Below are 19517 nucleotides of genomic sequence, written 5' to 3'. Positions count from 1 at the left end.
TTTGTGATGAGCTGTTAAAACTACAAGCTGTTTGAGGACAGACCCTGAACTGCTTCCATTCCCTTCTTACTTGCCCCGTTTTCTGTGTGGCTCCCCCTCCAGCAACATATGTCCTAAGGCTCCACCCCCACCCCGTGCCCACATGCCAACAAGGATCCTTTCTCTGGCTATGGGATATTCTGCCTGTAACATGAGAATATGAGGAGGATAGAAACCAAATGTTGAGTGTTTTAATCTTTGCTTTAAACAGTTATCTTTTGCAGTAATTCAAGTATAAGAAGAAAGCCTTACATTACTTGCACATTTGCTCTCACCAGTGCCCTTCATTTCTTAGTGTAATTCCAAGTTTCCATTTCATACCATTTTCCTTTTGCCTGGAGGGCGTCAGTGTTTCCTGGAGTGAGTCTGCTGGCGATGAGTTCTGCTTTCGTTCAGTCTATTCTTAAAAGGTATTTTTGCTGGATGTAGCTAGGTTAATACCTTTCTTTTGCCATTTTAAAGATGCCATTCTGTTGTCTTCTGACATACGGGACTTCTGATGAAGCCTGTTGTCATTTTGTCCCTCTGTATAGAATGTGTATTTTTCCCTCTGGCTTCTGCTGCTGATGTAGTTTCACTGTGTCAGACTTGTGGATATGGTAACAGAGTGCAGCCATGCTCAGTCCTTCACAGGTGTCCCTTGGCATGTGCTGCGCACCCTATCACCAGGCACTGCTTACTGCTGAACCGTTAGTGGAGTCCTGCTCAGCTGTTGGTCGGTGCCACAGTGCGCCTCTCTCCCCAGAGAGCAACTGTCCATGAACGACCTTAAGTGGCCCATTCAACCAATGGGAGGGGTGGTGGTCTTCAGGTGGAGAGTGAGGTAAGAGGTGGATGCTGGCCTTCTCCCCAGGGCCCTCTTACTCAGCCTCATCTCAGTGGTTGAGTTGGAGGGGCCCAGGGAACAGGCTGGGGGGCTGTGTCCTGCAGGGCTCCAGAGCCCTGGCCATGGCTGCCCACTGGCTGGGCCCAGGCCTTGAGGCGGCTGTGAACCTCTCCCCATCCCCAACTCTGTGACCTAATGGCAGCAGCCATCTGCATAGGATGCAGTCTGTAGGACGTGTACCCCGCTGTCTGGGCAGCCTGAGGAGCCTGAGGGCCAGTTGGGTCCTGGGCGCCTGGCTCCCTCAGTGATGACAGCTGGGCAGGGTCCGAGGACCTGGCCCTGAGGGAGCCGCCAGCTAAGTTCTGCCTCCTCTTAGCAGGACCTGGACCTCAGAGGGTGAAAGTTGTGCCTTGGGGGTGAGCCCTTTCTTGTCAGAACAGAGAATAACATTTGTTTGGTGGAGGTTTACAGGAACATCATTACCTGACTTTGACCTGACTTCAAGAACAAAAGATCTGAAACTAAGAAGTTAGCAAACAACTCACCACGCCCCTGCCTTACCTTCCCTGGGAAAGGATTTTGCTGAAAGTTTTTAGGGAGTCTGAGGTTTTTAAGGCATGAGCCACCCATCTCCTTGTTCAGTTGAGTTCAGTTGCTCAGTCGTGTCCGACTCTTTATGACCCCATGAATCACAGCAAGCCAGGCCTCCTTGTCCATCACCAACTCCCAGAGTTCACTTGTGCTGCTGCTGCTAAGTCGCTTCAGTCGTGTCCAACTCTGTGCGACCCCAGAGACGGCAGCCCACCAGGCTCCCCCGTCCCTGGTATTCTTGAGGCAAGAACACTGGAATGGGTTGCCATTTCCTTCTCCAATGCATGAAAGTGAAAAATGAAAGTGAAGTCGCTCAGTCATGTCCAACTCCTAGCGACCCCATGGACTGCAGCCTACCAGACTCCTTCATCCATGGGATTTGCCAGGCAAGAGTACTGGAGTGGGTTGCCATTGCCTTCTCCAGAGTTCACTTGTAGGGCCCCACAATAAACCTTTTTGTTACAGAGCCCAAGCTCATTCTGCTCACCACCTGACAGGCCAGTAAATCAGGAGATAAGTTGTTGGAACAAGGAATAATGACTTTAACCGGGAAGCTAGCAGACTAAGAAGATGGCAGACTTGAGCATCTCGAAAACCATCTTCCCTCCATCCAAATTAGGGCTCCTTTTATATACAAGACGGGAGGGGGAGGAGCCCACTGTGGTGCTGATCAGTGGCTGAGCAGGGCAGCTGACAGTTGGCTCACTGAGGGTCCCTTGCTTGGGGGAGGGGCCCACTATGGCGCCTACCAGTGGCTGAGCAGGGCAGCTACAGCTCGTGCCTGCCTCGCTGCTGTTTCATCCTGAGAAGAAAGGTGCAAATCCTGACCGATGCCGGGTCTGAAGAAGTACCAGGTTGCTCTAGCAACATCATCCTCTTGTACTTGGTGGAGCTAGGTGTGAAGACCTTGACCTTGGTGGTCAAGCAGAGGTGGTTGACATGATTATTACTGGGATTGCTGACTGAGGTGGCAGGTGCCATGGGCTCAGCCTGCCACTGGCTTCACTGGTCAGCTCCTGACCGATGAGGTGGCCAGAAGCCAGTGTTCCCAGAGCGGAGCTCCTGCCTGCCTGCTTGGTGGCGGACACAGGCTGGTCTGGTGGGCTGGGCACAGAGAGGTGTGGCGATGGAGTGGTCCCTGCACCAGGGACGGAGGAGGGAAGGGCCCACCATGCTCGGGTTTGGTCTGGGGAGGCCGCTATTAACACTCCTGCGCTCCACGCTCCAGCGTTTTGGTGTGTGGCCTCACTGTGTGACACACAGACACCTGAATTTGGTGACGAGTATCGTCCCACAGGCCTCCGAGACGGCTCCTCTTATTCCCCACCCTCCCTTTTGATATCTGTGTTTAATTTTGATTAATTTTTTGTTGCCGTGTGTGTGTAAATTCTCTCATTTCCCCCCCTTCTTTTGCAGTGCCTAACCTGCTTTGAATCCCATTTAATGATACTTTCATTTCAGCTACTGTATATTCTTAATTTCTAGAAGTTCCATTTGGTTCTTTGAACTAGCTTCCCTTTCTTTCATTACACCTGTGAATTCCTTTAATTCTTGAACATGGATATAGCAGGTTTCATGTTCGTATCTGAGAGTTCCCTTGTCTCTGTCATTTCTTAGTGGGTCACTATTTTGTGATGGTTTTCCCTCCTGATTATGGGCCACATTGCTCTGCTTCTCAGCTGTTTAGGAAATTTTGATTAGTATGTTATGTATTGTGACTGCTACATTATTGAGGATCCATGGTTGGTTGTGTTTATTTAAAGAATGTTTGGCAAGGCAGTTAAGTCACTTGCAAATCTAATATCCTTAAGCCCTGTTTTTAAGCTCTGAGAGGACAATTTGGTGTATTAGTTCAGCCCCCCTACTAAGGCCTGCTGTCTCTGGGGTTTCTACTGAATGCATTCGGTGAGTCGCTGAAAACATCCCAACTCTGGTGCTCGAAAATCTTCCCCTTTGTGTAAACTTTGCAAGTTGTTCAAATTACAGTTTCCTGGTCATTTTGTGCCCTCCCTTAGGAAATTTCATTCACATATATGTGGCCCAGAACTTAGGACATTTCTAGAGCTCTCTTTCTATGGGGCTTCCTCTTTTTCAGCACTCCACCCTGTAACTTCCAGCCACCTCAGCCTCCCTGAAGTCTGATCCTCATTTTCTCCACTTCGCAAGACTGCCAGGTTCATTTTGGGTTCCTCTTCCCCATAAGAGGTGGCCTGGAAATGTTCACCAGGCAGGAAGTTGGAGTGATTAAAGAGCTTACCTTGTTTGTTTCCCTTCTCTGAGACATCACAGTTCTATACTGCCTGTTGTCTTCTGAAAGTAGTTGTTTTATATATTCTGTGTGGCTTCTAGGAAGAGGTTAGGTCTTTGCTAACCCATCATTGTTGCAGGTGGAAGCCCCTGGGATTCAGTGAAATTGACCCATAAAAATAATTCTCACTAACTGCACGCAGTTCCACACAGCATGCCTACCTGTGTTAGAGAACTAAAGGCAAATTATATGTGTTTCTGAGTGAAGCATAGCTGTGGTCACATCCCTCATTATTTACCTTCCCCACAGTCTGGGGCTGTCACTGATCTCCGAGGAGTGATGACCACAGTTTCACAGCGGCTGAGTGATACTGGTGGCCTATGTGCTCTTGGGGCTCCCCGAGCACAGACAGGCTGCTTCTGCTGTCAGTGCTCAGTGGGTGACCTCCTTCTGTATTTTAAGACCAGGTTTTACTCTTGGATCCAGGCTTCCCTGGTGGCTCAGACGGTAAAGCATCTGCCTGCAGTGTGGGAGACCCAGTTTCGATCCCTGGGTTGGGAAGATCCCCTGGAGAAGGAAGTGGCAACACACTCCAGTCCTCTTGCCTGGAAAATCCCATGGACGGAGGAGCCTAATAGGCTACAGCCCGTGGGGTCGCAAAGAGTCAGACACGACTGAGTGACTTCACTTTTTTTTTTTCTCATTTTTTGCTCTTGGAGGGGCCTTACTAGTGTGCTCTGCAGTTTAATAATCACTTTTGAGTCTGTATGGGAAGTCTGTGCTAAAAGACCACTGAACATCTGAATCAGTAAGACATTGATGCATGGATTTAAGAAGCCATCTGTGAAACAGCACAGCTTGCCAGGTGGTCAGAAGTGTAAAGGCATGTGGAGGGAAGCTAATCTGCATAGGATTCTGCATTTGTGATTCCTCCTTTGTTGTTGTCTTGTTGACTAGTCGCTCAGTTGAGTCCAACTCATTTAGACCCCAGGGACTGTAGCCCACCAGGCTCCTCTGTCCATGGGATTTCCCAAGCAAGAATATTGGAGTAGGTTGCCATTTCCTTCTCTAGGGTATCTTCTCAATCCAGGGATAGAACTCACATCTCCTGCTTGGCAGGTGGATTCTTTACCACTGAGCCACCTTAGAAGCCCAGTTTCTCCTTTACTGTTGAATAAAAGGAGCCCTATGATTGTTGGTAAACTGTAAGGAACATTCACTTTCACTTTCACTTAACATTAGGGTCTTAGGTAGACACAAAACTTGGCTGTGGGTAGTTCAGCTGAGAAGAAACTAGATCAAGAAAAACAGATTATTTCTGTTTTTGGTCAACAGTTACTTACTTTAGACTTACTGGTAAAGAACTAAGCCCTTTTTCAGAAATCATGAATATCGCCAGCTATGGATGTTAATTTTCTTTTTTTGTTTGTTTTTAGTAACTCCTAAGTTCTTTATTTATCCTCCTGACTGACCCACACATGCTACATAAGCCCCTAGTGCTCTGTATAGTGCACTGTGATAGCTTTAATTTTTTTGTCATCAAAATGCTGTTCATCAGTATGCTCAAAGATGATTTCTTTATATATATATATTTTTTTTTTTAATACAACTTGAGGAATATTGATGGGATCTACTGCTGTCTAAGGAATTCCCTTATAGCTCAGTCAGTAAAGAATCTGCCTGCAATGCAGGAGACCCAGGTTTGATTCCTGGGTTGGGAAGATCCCCTGGAGAAGGAAATGGCAACCCAGTCCAGTATTCTTGCCTGGAGAATCCCATGGACAGAGGAGCCTGGCGGGCTACCGTCCACGGGGCTGCAGGAGTCAGACACGACTTAGAGACTAAACCACCACTACTGCTATCTAGAAAATTTAGAGGTTAATGAATTTATTGAAGAAAAAAAAAAGCTTAATTTTGCTAAAGTGCAGCACTGAAGAAGAGGTTATTTTGAGGGGGGAGAAGCCTATCAAATTTTGTTTGAAATTTTAAAATGGTAGTATTTTCAGTGTTGGCAAGAATGTGGCAAGAAACTGAATTTTCAGGAAAAGTATGTATTTATATGAACTTTCTGAAGATAACTTGGGTAGTATACATCAAAAGCTTTTATATTCTGACTCAGTAATATTGCTTCTAGAAATTATTTTTCTTAAAGTTATTAAATATTCAAACAAAAATGCATGTAGAAAGGTGTCTGTTGCAGTATTATTTCTAAGCATAAGATATTAGAATATCCCTAACTGTCTTAGCAATGAAAATGCTTTTTATTTGTAGCATTTTCCAATTGCAAAGTACTATGGAACCATTAAAATGGCATTTATGAAGAATATTTCATCATGTGGTAAAATCTACATTTGAAATAAGCAATTTTCTAAAATGGAATATAGTCGTACATTAACTATTAAAAAGTACATGAAAGAATGGCCAGAAATATACCAGATTGTTAAAGTAACTGTTCCTACATGATAGTTTCATGAGAGGTTGCTTTCTTCTTTATGATTTTTCTGTTTTCTGAAATTGGAGTGGAAAGCATTCCTGATATGTGAAAGTTAACAGGGTGTTCGTAGCCGCATTCTTGACTCACCTAAGGCTTTTCTAGACCCTGGGTGGACATCTCAGATTCCAGAAAAGAAGGCAAACCATTAATCTCTAAATAAAACTAATTGCTGTTTTCACTTGAGATGAAAAAGTACTTAAAAATTAAAAAAAAAGAAAAAATTTCTTTGCTTACTCTTCAGATAAAAATTTTGATGATGAAGATTCTGTGGATGGTAATAGACCTTCTTCCGCCAGCTCTACGTCGTCCAAAGCTCCAGCAAGCTCACGGAGAAACGTTGGAATGGGGACCACCCGTAGGCTCGGCTCCTCCTCTCTTGGATCCAAGTCTTCAGGTAAGACCAAGCCCAAGCACAGTGCTGCGTGGTCCACTGTGTAGGTGCTTAACAGCAGATGCACATGCTGCTCACCTTCTGTGTCCTTTAGAGGTGCAGTAATTCTGTGGGCAGTATGAGTCCACTTTCTCTTCCTTAAGTAAATTGGTTCTCATCTATGGATGCTGATAAGCTGGTAGAATGTACGTCTGAGCTGCTGTGTTGCATGTTTGCTGGGGCAGAATCTTTGGGTGTGTGAATCCACCATGGAGCAGAGCTCATGGTATCCTAATGGCCTTGGGCTCCTGCCATGCCTGATGATACTTGCATGGTATCAGCCAATTTCTGTGTCTTAGGACTGAGATTGTCTAGAAGTTAGATTGTCTTTAAAATGTATTTTGTTCCTGCAAGTAAGATTGTTCCTTGTGAAATCTTGTAAGATACCGAATTAGTGAATGGTCAAGATTAGCTAGCTCCCTGAGGCTTGGAAAATAAATTTATAAGGATAAATTTCTTTATCCTTCTCTTCCATCGCCTAATTTAGACTGTTTTGGGTTCTTGTTATATATAGCTTTCATTTTGCTGTCACATTTAAGTTTATACACAAATTACCTACTTAAAAAATTTTTTTCATTGAAGTATAGTGAAAATTACTTACTTTTTACTTTCGAACCATGCTTACTGTTAGCATTGGGCTTTTGAGCTTGGCTGGATGAACTAATCAGTTAAAGCTAGAGTGAGGACCAGCATCAGAATGCTGCCTCCTTGGGCTGGTCTTTCTTGCTGTCTGAACAGGCCTTGGATATTGGTGTCCCAGCTTGTCAGCTTGGTGCCCCCACAACCTCTGCCCTACCGTCTCTGTGTTGAGGGAGCTGCTGTTCTTAGTTCTTCCTAGTCTTTTATGTTTTTTTTGAAATGTATTTTTTTTTTCAAATTTATTTTAACTGGTGGATAATTTATAATTATTTTAGCTGGAGGATAATAATTTATTATTAACTGGATGATACTTTATAATGTTGTGTTGACTTCTGCCATACAAAAATGTGAATCAGTCATAATTATAACTATATCCCTTTCCTCTTGAGCACCCCCCACGCCACCCCTTGCCATCCCATGCCTCTTAGTCATCTTTTATTTTTTGGTTCATTTAAAATATATACATTTTTTTTTTTGTTGTTGTTGTTAAAGAGCTTAAATTCATACAACATAAAATCAACCATTTTAAAGTAACAATTCATTACCATATATTATATTCATAGTGTTGGGCAACCACCATCTCTATCTAGTTTCCACACAGTTTTGAAACTAGACCCCATTAAAGGTCTTTCAAAAAAAGACCCTATTAAAATTCTCCCCATTCCTTCCTTCCCCAGCTCTGGCGATCCCTCCAGTCTGTGTTCTTTCTCTCTGCTTTCAGCTATTCTGGGAATTTCAGAGAAACAGAGCCATCCAATATGTTGTCTCTTGTGTCTGGCTCCTTTCACTTGGCATGTTTTTGGAGTTCATCTCTGCTGGAGCGTGTATCAGTACTTTTTTTTTTAATGGCTGAACAGTCTTTCTAATCCGTTTTCTTGATCTGTCTTTGAGTAGCATCTATTCTACAAACTAAGCTTAGAAAATTCCTGTGTGATCAGACCATGTCTTTTTGTTCCCATTCCTCACCTGTTCCCCTTCCAAAGATCCCACTGGGTAGATTGTACAGAGATACCAACCCTGTCTTTCTCTCAGGCCTGATCTCATCTTTTTCCATTTTGTTTAACACCATAGTTGTGATTTCCCTGTTGACTTGTCATCAGACTCCATGGGCCCAGGCCTGTGTATGGCCCCAAGCCCTCTTTGACATGCAGCTCTCCGCTTCACACAGAAAGGCGCTCAGTGCTTGTCAGCTTGGTGGGATCCAGGCCTGACCTAAAGCACACAGAGCACCACTCACAGTGTGTTACTATTTTCTGTCTGTAATTGACTTGTGAATGCAGAGAAATACTCATCAAGCGTGATGACAAGTATTTACCATGAGCATCAGTTGTCTTTAAAGCCTTTTCTGTCTAGGTGGTCTATCAGGACCCCAGATGCCAACTAAGTTGTCAGGTAGGAAGCTCTGGAAAAGCACTCAGACTAATCAGTATAAATCATTAATGATGGTTACAGGGATGACTGTAGATGGCCATTCAGAAACCTTTCATATGAAGAAAAAACATCTGGTAAAATGTCACTTGATTTTCATATGTGAAGTGACATATTAACAGAAAGAAAAAGCTTTCTTCTGAATGATAGCAATTGTCGGGTCAATTTGCAACTGGCATATAAATGAAAAATTGACACATTATTGTGATTTTAAAAGGAAATGAAAATTTTTTTCCTTGAAAATATTTTGAGAGTAATATGAAGTTGAGGTGAAACCATTAAATTATTTAGAACTTATTTGAATGTTTCACAAATTTGTTATGTTGGATTCCTAACAATGATATAATTTCATTTATTCCCTGAAGAATTGGAATTTCTATTATATGTTCATTAGGAATCTTTGAAAAGACATAATACGGGGCTTCCCAGGTGGTGCTAGTGGTAAAGAACCTGCCTGCCATTGCAGGAGACGCAGGAGATGTGGATTTGATCCCTGGAGGAGGGCATGGCAACCCACTCCAGTATTCAGGCCTGGAGAATCTCACAGACAGAGGAGTCTGGTGGGCTGTGCTGTAGGGTCGCAAAGGGATGGACATGGCTGAAGCGACTTGGATGCACACACATAGATTAATACAATATAAATCACCTAAATCCTTTAAAGTCTATACAACTGGTCCTCCTTAAGCAAGTACTATCTTTAGATGACTTTAAGCTAATATATGTTATACTGTAAAACTATTATACTTGATCTTAATATTGAAAGTCAGTAATACTTGTCTGTGCCACAAAACTAAACTTTTATTGACTTAAAAAAGTTACAAGTCTTCCAAAATATAATTTTGATTTTGTGTATGAGTCCTCCAGTGCACACTGTTTACATTTTAAAAATTGATGTTTTTTTATAGCTGCAAAAGAAGGAGCTGGTGCTGTTGATGAAGAGGATTTTATTAAAGCATTTGACGATGTGCCTGTAGTCCAGGTGAGTGAAGATGTTTGGTTTGATTAAAAACGATGGGCTTAGTCTTCAGATTTCATTTTTCAAGCATGTGACACACACAGTTTCTTAGTAGGTAGGGTAATTCTGACTATCAAGACCACAGGAGGTCTAGGGTTGCAGGCTAGGAAATGTTAGGGCTTCTCAGAACTGAAATGGATGACCTTCCAGTTAGAACTGGTGAGAAGTGGCTTGCTCCAGTAGTGAGTTCGTGAGTCAGGTCACACAGAAGAGGGGGAAATAAGTGACTCCATTCCAAGAGAGAACAAAGAAGCATGCTTATGTCGGTATTTTCCTTAGAGAAGTCTGTAAATTTGAAGAATTTAGGCATCTGAAAGGTATAAAAAATGTTTTCATAAAACCTTAGTTTGTACCATCATGATACTTCCCTTAAGTACCTGACATGTGAAGCAGAGATGACTTACAGAACTCACTGTAAACTGCTTTGTGCCCCAGCATTGTCTCTGGTTGATCGGGGCTTGTGGTCCATTGGATGTCGGTGCTCAGGATTCCTCCAGCACTTGGTATCTGTGTGTGTCCCTTGTCACCCACTGCTTAGTTGCCATGTGTATACAAAGCAGATAGCAGGTGTTTTAGGTTCAGGTTCATCCTTATGTCCTTGACCTTCCTATCATGCCTTACTCTTGGTGGATTTTTTTCTCCCCCTTACTGTCTTTGGAGTAAGATACAAGGATAAATGAGAAAAGAGGTTTGAAAGTGTTTAAGGTTACAAGCATAGACACACCTTGCTATATTGCCCTTCACGGTGTTGTGCTTTGTAAATGCTGCAGTCTCTCGTCTATGGGCACCTTGCCTCAAGCATGTGTACGGTGCCCCTTCCCCATCAGCATTTGCTCACCTCGTGTCTCTGTCATGTTTTGGTAATTCTCACAACAGTTCAACTCTCCATCAGCAAAAAGATTACAGTTCTCTGAAGACTCAGATGATGGTTAGCATTTGTTTGTTTGTTTGTTTTTTGGCAATAAAGGATTTTTAAAGTATGCACACGGCCTTTTTAGACAGTGGGCATACTTTAATTGCGCAGTTAATAGACTGCAGTCTAGGAAAATCTTTGTGACTCACTCGATTGTGATTTTCACTGTATTGCACCTGCAGTGCACTGAAGACACTAGAACTGACCTGGCAGTGTCCCTGAGGCCTGCCAGTATAGTGTGGTGTTACAAAAACAGCCAATCAGTGACTTGTGCAGCTCCGCCCGCTCCCCAGTGGGCTGCTTTCTCGGTTGTGCATGACATCATCTGTTATGGTAAAGCTGCATTTGAGGTGAGGTTATCCACATACGGGCATCAGAGCTGGTGAGTTTACATTCACGGTAGAAACTCATTCTGTGGCAAGCCTGTCTAGATGTTATCTCCGAGGTCCTTTTCTGAAAAATGAAATGATTTCTTTTACTATACTTAACAGATGCTCTTGACTTCAGTTAATTAAGAAATAATCTTTGTTTATTCAGTAAATTTTGTCATATTGATTGTAAATTAATTTTGCTTACAGATTTATTCCAGCCGAGACCTTGAGGAGTCCATAAACAAGATTAGGGAAATATTATCTGATGACAAGCATGATTGGGAGCAAAGAGTAAATGCTGTAAGCTGCCAACTTTGTGATTACATTTGCATTAGATATTTAAATATTATAAATACTTTATTATGAAATTGGGGTTCAACTGTAATGAATTTTAAGTAGTCGGTATTTTAAATATAAGGTACCATACTCACAGTTTGCCTATTTAATAGATTACCTCACTTCTGTTTTTAAAACATGCCTACTTCTATCTTTTTGTGCATCTTGTACTTTTAACAAAGTCCTGCCTGTGGCATGGCCACTACTCTCGCCTTAGTAAAGGTTTAATTTTGCGATCCTTGGCCAGGGAAGCAGCTTCTTAGTGACTTACAGTGAGTGTCCCTGTTGCCCTTTCTTTCTTCATAGCACTTCTGCCCCTTCTGTTTTTAAAAGTACATTAATGACAAGTTGTCTGAACATTAAAGTGAACAGCATTTGGTGAAGGTATGTGTTTTCTGAGGAAGGTGATTGTGCACTGGTTGTCCAGCAGGAAGCAGGTTAGGAACACGGCTGCTGTGTCTGTTTCAGATGCCCTCCAGCCCCTTCAGTAACAGATACAGTGTGGATACTGTGACCAACAGTGGGGGCGCTTCTTCCTGTGAAAGTGAAAGTTGCTCAGTCGTGTCTGACTGTTTGCAACCCCATGGACTATACAGTCCATGGAATTCTCCAGGCCAGAATACTGGAGTGGGTGGCTGTTCCCTTCTCCAAGGGATCCCTGTTCCCAGCCCAGGGATCAAACCCAGGTCTCCTGCATTGTAGGTGGATTCTTTACCAGCTGAGCTACTTTCCCGTGATTCATGCAGTAAATGGTGGTTGGATGGGGTGTTGGGAAAGGGGAACTTAGGGAAGGAGCTTTTTTACAGGCTACAATGAGATTTCAGTTATTTTTATCCTTGGTATCAGAGCGTCTGTAAATACGCTAAAATGTTCCAATTAAAAAATACATTTTATAGAATTATAATGCATTTATCACAGATACTAATTTTTAAAAATTACTTTTTCTTATTTATGATACCTAGATTTCTTCAGTATGTTAGCTACTATTTAGTTGGTCTAATTCTTCTTGGAAAACTGTATCATTTAACTTTATTGTTGATCCTTGAATATTTGTTGGCTTCAATTATTTTGTATTTCTGTTCTAAGGATTATTTTGTCTGTCTCTTAATTTTTCTACCCCATTAGCTAAAAAAGATTAGATCTTTACTCTTGGCTGGTGCTGCCGAGTATGATAACTTCTTCCAGCACTTACGGCTTTTGGACGGAGCCTTTAAACTGTCCGCTAAGGATCTACGGTCTCAGGTAGTGCGGGAGGCTTGTATCACGCTGGGGTAAGGACTACGACACTCCCGCTTCTCACATAATAAACTAGCTGTGTCACAGAGCTTCAGAGATGGGTCACAGAATAATACGTCCACTGGGACGTATATAATTTAATAAATATTATATAATATTTATTATTATGCTATGCTGTGCTATGCTATGCTAAGTCACTTCAGTCGTGTCCGACTCTGTGTGACCCCAGAGACGGCAGCCCACCAGGCTCCACCGTCCCTGGGATTCTCCAGGCAAGAACACTGGAGTGGGATGCCATGTCCTTCTCCAATGCATGAAAGTGAAAAGTGAAAGTGAAGTCGCTCAGTCGTGTCCGACTCTTAGCGACCCCATGGACTGCAGCCCACCAGGCTCCTCTGTCCATGGGATTTTCCAGGCAAGAGTACTGGAGTGGGGTGCTATTGCCTTCTCCGTTATTATTATATATATGATAAATATTATATAATAAATAATACACATGCCTGTCGCCTGGTCTCCAAGACTGATTCCATTTACACGCTGTTAGTAGTTTTACAGTGTTTCCTGACCAGTTATGTTATTGACAGAGGGGATTTTTGCATAAAATTAACACCTATGGCATTAGTAGTACATCTCTGGTCGATAATGTGTTGTGTGACAGATTTTAAATTTTACTCAGTGACTTAGCTCTGAAGCCTCTGTTTTAAACTTGAAACAATTATTAATAATATGGAAAAATGAAATCTTATAAACTTCTGTTCTCAGCCTTTTCATTGATTTTGCTGGCAGAATATAGCATGATCAATAGAATTTTTGTTTGTTCCTATTAAATTCAATAGAAGAGTGGCTTTGCAGCTGTTCAAAATTTTGACCTCAGATATTGAAGCCTGAATGTTATATGCTGAAAATAAAAGAGCAAAAGAAAAAAAAGAGGCTGAGGGTGCTTTGTCATATTTATGTTTTATTAATATTTGTTTTTTGCTATTTGAAGAGTAATTAGTGGGAAATGATTTATTTGTTTATTTTTTAAAAAGTAGTTCTTGGTGAGTGGCTATATGTAAAGTCCTCTGCATGTGCTTGGGGAATATTTGTATTTTACTTAGACTTGTTTTTGTCCTTAGATGACTTTATACAGAGGCTCTAAAATGTTAAAAGAAATATATATTACACTGTTTCCAAGAACTTTGGTTCAGTCCAGTGTTCATTTCTCATTGCAGGCATCTGTCATCAGTGCTGGGGAATAAGTTTGACCATGGAGCTGAAGCCATTATGCCAACTATCTTTAATTTAATTCCAAATAGTGCCAAAATTATGGCCACCTCTGGTGTTGTAGCTGTTAGGTTAATCATCCGGGTGAGTATGTTTTAGAGCCGTATGTATTGTAGAAGAAGCAAGTGGTAAATATTGGTGGTAGATAAGCAGTCATCAGAGACGTTTCCCATTTGAGTGATTATGTATGTGGAATCACACTGTATATATGGTATTGCCCCACCCTCACCTTCCCATGCTTAACTGTCACATGTGAGCCTTTTCAGTTCCCTGGAGTGAATTACAGGTGTGGTGTACAGTTACTGACCTGTTGCTCATCCTCTCATCATTGGTTTTAAGCATTTGAGCACTTGTACCTGCTTCTGAGTTCTGTGTGTGTCCAGGTATTACTCCTGTTCTTCCCTCCTTAGTCCCCAACTGTTCATTTTAGGTATTTGTGCTTGTGGCTTTGTATTCATCTAGCATCTTTATTTAAATAGTTGTACATAAGCCTAAAAATAAAAGATTATCTTCAGTTAAGTTTTCAAAGCACTAATTTATTTAATCTGAATAATTAGCCAAGTAATTTATATGTAGATTTTCAGTAAAACCTAACAGCTCACAAAGCCTTAAAGTGCAAGTTCTTCATATCACCTTCTCCCCATGTCAAGTCCCTTCTCCCTAGAGGCAGCCCTCAAAACTGAGGCTTGATGATGCTAATTGAAATCTTTCCAGAATATTTGTGATTATTGTGGGTTACTTTCTTTGCATTATTTTAGTTCTTACTGTTTACAGTGCCCATTTCAGATATTAAACCAAAAGCCGTTACTGGACATATCCATTGAAATGATATTAAAATACATTGGTCTACTGACTGCTTTTTACTAACTTAGCTCTCTACTGCTCAGATAGTTTAGGCTTCATACCAGTGATTTGTTTTGATTTTAGACTGACTTAACACATATCATCATGTTGTCTGTTTTGGCTCTGTAAACTTTGTCATGCCCTTTGTAAGTGTCCAGTGAAATTCTTTCTCCTTTTTAAACTCAGTTAAATTCTAATCTGAGTGTATTAGGTGCTTTATGTAGGTGAGTAAGGAAGTGATTATCTCAGTTTTGTATTTTCAAGTGTTCGCCTCTGTGTTTTGCTCTTTTCCACAGCACACACACATCCCTAGGCTAATACCTGTCATAACAAGCAACTGTACCTCCAAGTCTGTTGCAGTTAGAAGGTAAACTTTTAATGAATTTTCTTATTATTTATGAATTGTTTTAAAACCAAAACAAATTCAAATTTCCCTCCATCTAAAAAGTTTATATTTGAAATAATTAATATTATTTAATATTGCTATAATAAATACCCTTGGCTTGAAAGGTCATGATCAAAATTATATGGAAAGTGAATTTGGACAGCTTATGTTATTTTTGTGTGTGTGTGAGAGCAAGTGTATGTGAGGTATTTGGGAGAGGTGGGATGGGGGCGTGTCCCCACATACACTTTCTTCCTGTGCTGGTCCCTCTGCCTCTGTCATTGGTCTACCCCGTCCCCTGAATGAAGGCAGTAGCTGCCTGCCTGGAAAAGACATTATAAAAATGAGTGGTAGTTATTTATGTTAATATAGGTAGGAGGAGGCGTATGTTATCTGCAGCTTCTAATGTGATTCTGGGGATTCTGAGGCCTGACTAGTCACCTGCTGTGCTGCACAGTGAGGGGAGGTAAACCCCGAAGGTCAGCCTGAGCAGCAAGCTGGGCTTTGTCTCAGGTCCACATGAGCTGTCCCAGCCTGTGTGTGATGTCAGGGCTCTGTGCTTCTGGCTGGGATCTGTGGGGTCTGGACTGGTGACTCCACAGAGTCCTTCAAATCGTGAAATGTGTGGACGGTCTTCCAGGCAAGTGTAAGTACACAGAAGTTTTATGTGAGTTTTCAGACAGTTCATGGACTGGAGCTTCTTGGTGGACCAGATCAAGGGCATTATGGGGTAAATTAATGACAGACCTAGGCAGCAGCCTTCTGGCCCCATCCCTGCAGTTCTGGGTTTTGATCTAGCCCAGCAGGAGGGCCTGTCACTTCATGGCTGCCCCCTGTTTCTCTCCTTTCCTGAGCTGGCACATTGGACCCCCACAGGATTTCTCAGGTGCAGGGGTCTTTCTGAGCATGAAGCAGCCCCCATCACCATCTTATTAACAGCCACGTGCAAGGCAAGAGAAAAGAGAAGGGGAATGAGCTGGCTGTGTAAGTCAGGAAGAAAGACATGTTCTTCCACTGAAAAGGCTTAATTTTCAAAAGTGTGGTTCAGTGGCATGGCTGAGGAGTATGGTCAACCACTGACCCACAGTCCAGCCACCCTAGAGGGCAGAGCAGCTCCAGCTCCCCAGAGACGAGTGTGTGGAGCTGGCGAGGTGGAGGCTGTTGGTGGATTTCCCACATACTTGGGGACAGAGTTCTGCGGATTCACAGTAACTTAGGTAGAAGGGGCTTAGTGTTTGGTGGAAGCTTAATGAATGGTAACCATTATGAGAATTTGCTGCTGCTGCTGTTATATTGTCACTGCAGATTTAGGATTCCAGGAGCAGTTTGGAAAGTGTTTCCTTTGTGAAAGGCAGTGAGGTGACACAGATCTTTGTGGGGAACATTATAGGATGTTTAGTGTATTAGTTGACTTAGGCTACATAACAAAAGTACGATACATGGAGTGGGCCTAAACAACAGAAATGTATTTTCTCAGTTCTTGAAGCTGGAATTCTGAGATCCGGGTGCCAACAGGTGGGTCCTAATGGGAGTAGCTTGCAGCTGGCTGTTTTCTTGCTGTCTTCATGATGCAGAATGTGTTTGTGTGTGTTTGTGTAAGAGAGAGAGCTCTAGTGTTTCTTCTTGAAAGAAGGAAAGTGAAGTCGCTCAGTTGTGTCCAACTCTTTGCGACCCCATGGGCTGTAGCCTACCAGGCTCCTCCGTCCATGGGATTTTTCTGGGCAAGAGTACTGGAGTGGGCTGCCATTTCCTTCTCCAGGAGATCTTCCCAACCCAGGGATGGAACCCAGGTCTCCTGCATTGTAGGCAGACACTTTACCGTCTGAGCCACTAGGGAGGTCACTGTTTCTTCTTACGGGGGCCCTAATCCTAAGAGCATCACTTTCATGACCCCATGTGAACCTCATGACCACCTGAGGGCCCCATCTCCAAATACCATCATACTAGGGTTTAGGGCATCAATATGAGAGTTCAGGGATGACACTTTGGTTCCTAACATGTAAAAATTCTAGCCTGTGGTGCTCGATGTGAGTAGCAGCATGCAATCACCATGACAGTAGAAATGCCACCCCCTTCACCAGCTTCTTAGCCACACACCCAGATTGGCATTTTTGTCTGTAGTCAAAGTGAGTCTCATCAGAGCCGTGTGTCTTAACACTGAAAAGAGTACTAGGGACCATGCCCTCAGAAAGGAAAAGAGAGCAAGAAGGCAGTGTAACAAAGGCAGTGGTTTCTGTCCTGTATTCAGCCAGTACCTAGCTTTGCTTCATAGAGTGAATTGCCTACTCTCCCTCCCTTTAAGAAGTTTATAATTTAGTTGGAGGTATTAAAAATAATAATGCAAAGCAATGTAAGGATGAATTGCAGCATACATATTTTATGGATTTAGGCATTCAGAGAGCACTGATCAAAACTAGCTGATGGACTTCTTTGGTGGTCCAGTGGTTGGAATCCACCTGCTCCTGCAGGGGAATGGGTTCAGTCCCTGGTCCAGGAAGATTCTACATGCCCTGGGACAACAATGCCTGTACACCACAAGTACTGAACCCATATGCCGCAACTACTGAAGCCCTGCATGCTCTGGAGCCCATGCTCTGCGACAGGAGAAGCCACTGCAATAAGAAACCTGTGCACCACAACTGGGGAGTAGCCCCTGCTCACTGCAGCGGGAGAAAGCCCACACCGAGCAGCAAAGATCCATTGCAGCCAAAAATTATAAAATAAATGAAGCCAGCCTTATTAAAACAAACAAACTAGCTGATACGTTTCCAAGGAGCCTCATAGACAAGTTAAAATAAACGGAGTTGCTTTTTGAATGATGAGTAGTAGTAGGTGAAGAAAAGGGACAAGATCTGACCAGATGTGCTTAAGTAATGCAGTATTTAAAGAATGCCAGTGTTGATGTACTTCCCTATATGATTTTAGTCTAAAAAGTTGAAAACAAAGCCTAATTTACAGGGGATGCATGCATGCTAAGTCGCTTCAGTCGTGTCCAACTCTTTGCAACCCTAGGGACCATGGCTTGCCAATCTTCTCTGTCCATGGGATTTTCCAGGCAAGAATACTAGACTGGGTAGCTCTGTCCTCCTTCAGGGGATCTTCTGACCCAGGGATTGAACCCGCATGCATCTCTTATGCCTCCTGCATTGGCAGGCAGGTTCTTTACCACTAGTACTACCTGGGAAGCCCTTACAGTGGATATTTTTGATTAAATAGATTGTTTTGAAACTCATTGAAGACAAGAATTAGCACTAAAGATGCATGTATCCACTAAGAAATAAGTATTAATAAATATGAGCATATATACACACACATTAAAGGGAAGAAAAATCTATACCAGGAAATGACATGGGGCAAAGGGCAAAGGTAGTGTGACCATGGCCTGGGTGAGGGTGGGGACAGTGATGCTGAGAAAGGGGTGTGAGCAGAGGTCAGCATCTTTCCTGGAGAAAGTCTGTTCACAGCCCCCACCCCCACTGTTAGCAGCCCTGGGGCTGAGCTGAGTGACTCCCTAGAGCTCTCCCAGAGCCCTTGTGCTCCGGGTATATAGCAGCTGTTTCTTGTCTGTCCTGCTCACTGGATTGTATCTCAGTTAACATTGTGTGTCCAGCATCTAGCATAGGGTAAGGGTTTATTAAAGATATATAGAGTGAGTAATTGTATGCATTATGAGATTTTGAATTGGGAAGATCATGGGAAAGAAAGTTTGATCATTAAGAGAAAGATTGCCTTCTGATTTGTTTCCTTGAATGGGTTCCGTAAGTCTAATAATATTTATTCCTACAAAGAATTATTCTGGAATTTAGAAAAAGGAAATGATGAAGACGTAGGCTCTGAAGTGGTGGTATAACCCAAGGGAGATTAGTCCAACATTGTTTTTTTGTGTGTACACTCAGGCCAAGAAAGAGCACAGAAGTGGAAAGGTTTGAAAAGAAAGAATCTTGAAAGATTGAAGAGAGGAAACTGGCCAAGTAGCTAGAGAAAAACCTGTTTTAAATACTTGACAGGAAAATTTGGTAAACACTTTGTTTTCCAGGAAATTTTTAACTTTCTTTGTAGAAGGCATTCTTTGAAATTAATGCAAAGACTAATTCCCAGATTTTGTAATGTATGTTGATCTTTTGTGCCCGTGTAGCTCCTATTTGAGGTAGAATAAAAAAGCACACGGCAGTGACACACCTGTTCAGTAGCACTGCTCTGAAGCTCAAGTTTCTGCTCTGAAGGGAACTCTTGTATCCTGTCCCTGTATCCTTATGATTATTTTTTTTTGACCACCATAGGTGCTTAATTATGTTGATTTGCTTTGGTTTTCAGTCAGTTTTGATTCCATTTTTATGTTCCATTTTTTTGAATCATGAAAATTAGAAGAAATTTGCTGATTATAAAAAGGAGTCTTGGGTCACTTAAGGAAAAAGCTGTTTTCATAAACAGACAAATGACGTATTTTTCTTTTCACA

At 42.5% G+C, this 19517-nt stretch overlaps 1 protein-coding gene across 17 annotated transcripts in view; it reads left to right on the top strand.

The window, feature by feature from the left end:
• CLASP1 (cytoplasmic linker associated protein 1) overlaps positions 1 to 19517 on the top strand; it is a 268954-nt gene that overhangs the window by 146812 nt on the left and 102625 nt on the right. For all 17 annotated transcript variants that reach the window (XM_044936544.2, XM_044936533.2, XM_044936541.2 and 14 more), the window contains exons 9-14: positions 6440 to 6592; positions 9601 to 9674; positions 11202 to 11294; positions 12456 to 12601; positions 13781 to 13916; positions 14972 to 15042. In XM_044936544.2, the coding sequence (XP_044792479.1) occupies positions 6440 to 6592; positions 9601 to 9674; positions 11202 to 11294; positions 12456 to 12601; positions 13781 to 13916; positions 14972 to 15042 (673 nt within the window). The remainder of the gene's footprint in view (positions 1 to 6439; positions 6593 to 9600; positions 9675 to 11201; positions 11295 to 12455; positions 12602 to 13780; positions 13917 to 14971; positions 15043 to 19517) is intronic.

This window comes from Bubalus bubalis, chromosome 2, assembly GCF_019923935.1.
Source record: "Bubalus bubalis isolate 160015118507 breed Murrah chromosome 2, NDDB_SH_1, whole genome shotgun sequence".
NCBI classification, from domain to species: domain Eukaryota; kingdom Metazoa; phylum Chordata; class Mammalia; order Artiodactyla; family Bovidae; genus Bubalus; species Bubalus bubalis.
The sequence above is the reverse complement of the archived record's forward strand: the minus strand, read 5'-3'. Positions and strand labels throughout refer to the sequence as shown.